At 46.4% G+C, this 2,745-nt stretch overlaps 1 protein-coding gene across 1 annotated transcript; it reads left to right on the forward strand.

Moving 5' to 3' along the window:
* On the forward strand, positions 1-2,623 carry BBBOND_0000820 (hypothetical protein, conserved; the record flags this gene model as incomplete). The annotated part of the gene is made up of 1 exon (XM_012914927.1): positions 1-2,623. A coding segment is annotated over one exon (2,623 nt), but the record flags the coding sequence as incomplete, so codon positions are not given.
* Between the last annotated feature and the right edge of the window lie 122 nt (positions 2,624-2,745).

A 2,745-nucleotide genomic window follows, 5' to 3' on the forward strand; every position in this document is an offset into this window, starting at 1 on the left:
CGATCCTGTGTTAGAATACGTTCAGAGACAACTCAAAGATGCAACCAACCAGCCAACCAAAAGTCTAGTCAACCCCCCGCCCACCGTGCCACCCACCGACCCAGCCAACAGGCTAACCAAAATCAAAGGTGACGTCGACAAATTACTTGAACATCTTAAAAATAATACTGATGCACGTAGAATTCATAATTACGATCATCCTTTCACCGTTAAACTTGCCTCCCTCAAAAACGCCACTAACGATTTATCCCCCTCCGCCTTCGCCAACCCCCGGCACCCGGAGCTGCTCGATGCGGTCAAAAACGGGCTGCAGGGGTTTGTCGAGCAGATGGGGAGGGTGTATGTGAACGGGTATGATGGGCATGAGGAGAAGGTGGATATGGGTAAATTGGTTGATACTGATGGTAAATTAACCGATGACGGTAGAAAGTTGTCAAAAATTTTCCTCACCTGTCTGCCGGGTCTGAACAAGAATCTCAACCATCTCCGGAAGCAATGTGATAACAGTCCGCAGGGAGCGTGGCGTGATTTAGATGTATGTATGAAGAATAAAAACGACGATAATAAGCTGGGCCTCTGGTTCCACTGCCGTGGTTACAAGGTTTCCGATACCAAGGACACCCATAACGGCGAACTGAACATTAAGCAAGGCGAGTCGCATAACAGAATTCACGGCCTTCTAGTTCACAGTACTAAAAATGAATATATCTTCAAATCCGATGATGATAGTGTTAATGACCGTCCACTTAAGCAACTTTGCAAACATCTTGAAACTTATTACGCAGTCACCCACCTGCGACACATCCCGTCACCTAAGGCACCGCGCAACGTGTATCAGATGCTCCAGTGGCTGAGTGGGCTGCAGTGGAATAATATGTTTGGTGACTTAAAGAGGTATTTCGATAGAGTGTTTGCTGGTCTGAGAGAAGAGTACAAATTGGCGCAAGATGCGTTAGAGGTCAGCATACCAGACGACCTGAAAGGTATAGTCAGAGACAGAAAGCTCCGATCAAGTTGCTTATCCACTTCACTTCGCAAAGTTTGCGAGTATTCTGAAGAAGTGTTAATCGCGATTCTCGGCCACGGTCATGGCCATCCGCATAGCCGGTACGCAGTTGACTTTAGCACAAACGCGGATAAACTCGACTATCCCAGCAGCGTTGGTTCATGTTTCGGTATGCTTGTAGACATCGCCGAAAGAGTGTACCATCAACTGTGCTTCCTTCACCGGCAATGCGAAAATGACTCCAAAAGCGGCGGCTGGAAAGAGTGCTGGTATGGTAAGCAGATCGCCGGGTCATCGTGGCAGTGCAATGAGAAGCAATGTGGTAACCAAGCATGTCCCCAAATAGCTGACCAAAAAGACAAGCAAACCGATGACCAAAATGCTGACCAAAGATGCGATCAGCACCCTAACTGCGGACTTAAGTCACCACTCCAATCGTTCCTCGAAGATGGTCTGGTAGGCTTCATTCCGCACCAACTCACCAAGGTGGGTTGCGGAGTTAAGTGTACCCTTGGTGATCACCGGGGCCTTCCTTGTAAGACTCCCATGGGTTTAACCGACCTTAGCACTATGGCGTCGCATACAAAGAAAGGTGAGGATCTCAAGAAAATTCTAGATGAGTTCTGTGGCCGATCTACCGGTAACCTCAGCGTGCTGTGTGCCTTCCTCAAATGTGTTCTCCATACGCCTCCGCAGACGCTGGGTGATATGTTTGCGTTTTTCTACGGTTATCTTGATCACTGGAAAGGTGAGGGGGTTAAGCACAAACAGACAGCCTTCGATGCCGCCGTCACAGACGCATATTTCGGCCAGGCTTATGAGTTGGACCCAACCCCCTTGTTTGGTAGTAGTACCCATCCAAAAAAACATCCACAAGGTGACCTGTTCAGCATCGTCAAATGTACCGGCCAAGACGAATCAATATGTGGCGTCTATCTCCAGTCATTAAGTTTTAATACTTATAACATCTATACTGTATCGAATAATAAATATTACCTATCGTGGATTGTCTACCTCACAGAGACATTCTATCAATTTCTCTGCAAACTTCGTGACGAGTGCTGCAATAATTGCAACAAGACAGGTACACGATGCCATGGTAATATGTGCGTGAAGGGCTGTAAAGTTCAAGATGCATATAAAAAAGGGACGGGCTATTGGTGGGAGGAGAGTACTCATGATGATAAATGCAAATCCGTTTCTGAATGTCCGCTAACTCTACCCACGTTGAACAAGTATGGTTTTGCCTTCTGGAGTGCATATAGTCTCAGCAACAACAAGCATCATAAGCATCAGAAGAGGACATGTGAAGACTTTTGCAACGCGTTGCAAAATGTACTCAACAATGAAGAATCAAAGAAACATGCCCTGGCTGAATTTGTATTCAAGACCATCCCCGAATTCCTCTGGAAGATTCGTGAAAAATTCTTCTGGACCACCGTCTCCCTCTGGCTCCTCTCCCTCTTCTACCTCCTCCACATCATGGTCATCCGTCTCGACCTGCTCCACATCAAATCGCATCTACATAGTCCCTCGAGTCATAGGATTGCCGCTCAATCATTACTCGCCGCCGCACGTGTTAACAAGCTTAACAGGGTGTTTTATCTGCAACCATAATCGTACTCACGTGTTCACTATCTACACTCACCTAGCATCTCACCTACTCACCTAACTTATGAATTGTAGTTTAATCTGTTGTATCACTCATTTATCGTTGTATGTGATTGTGTAATAGTTAA

This window comes from Babesia bigemina, scaffold Bbigscaff_57298, assembly GCF_000981445.1.
Source record: "Babesia bigemina genome assembly Bbig001, scaffold Bbigscaff_57298".
Classification (NCBI taxonomy): domain Eukaryota; phylum Apicomplexa; class Aconoidasida; order Piroplasmida; family Babesiidae; genus Babesia; species Babesia bigemina.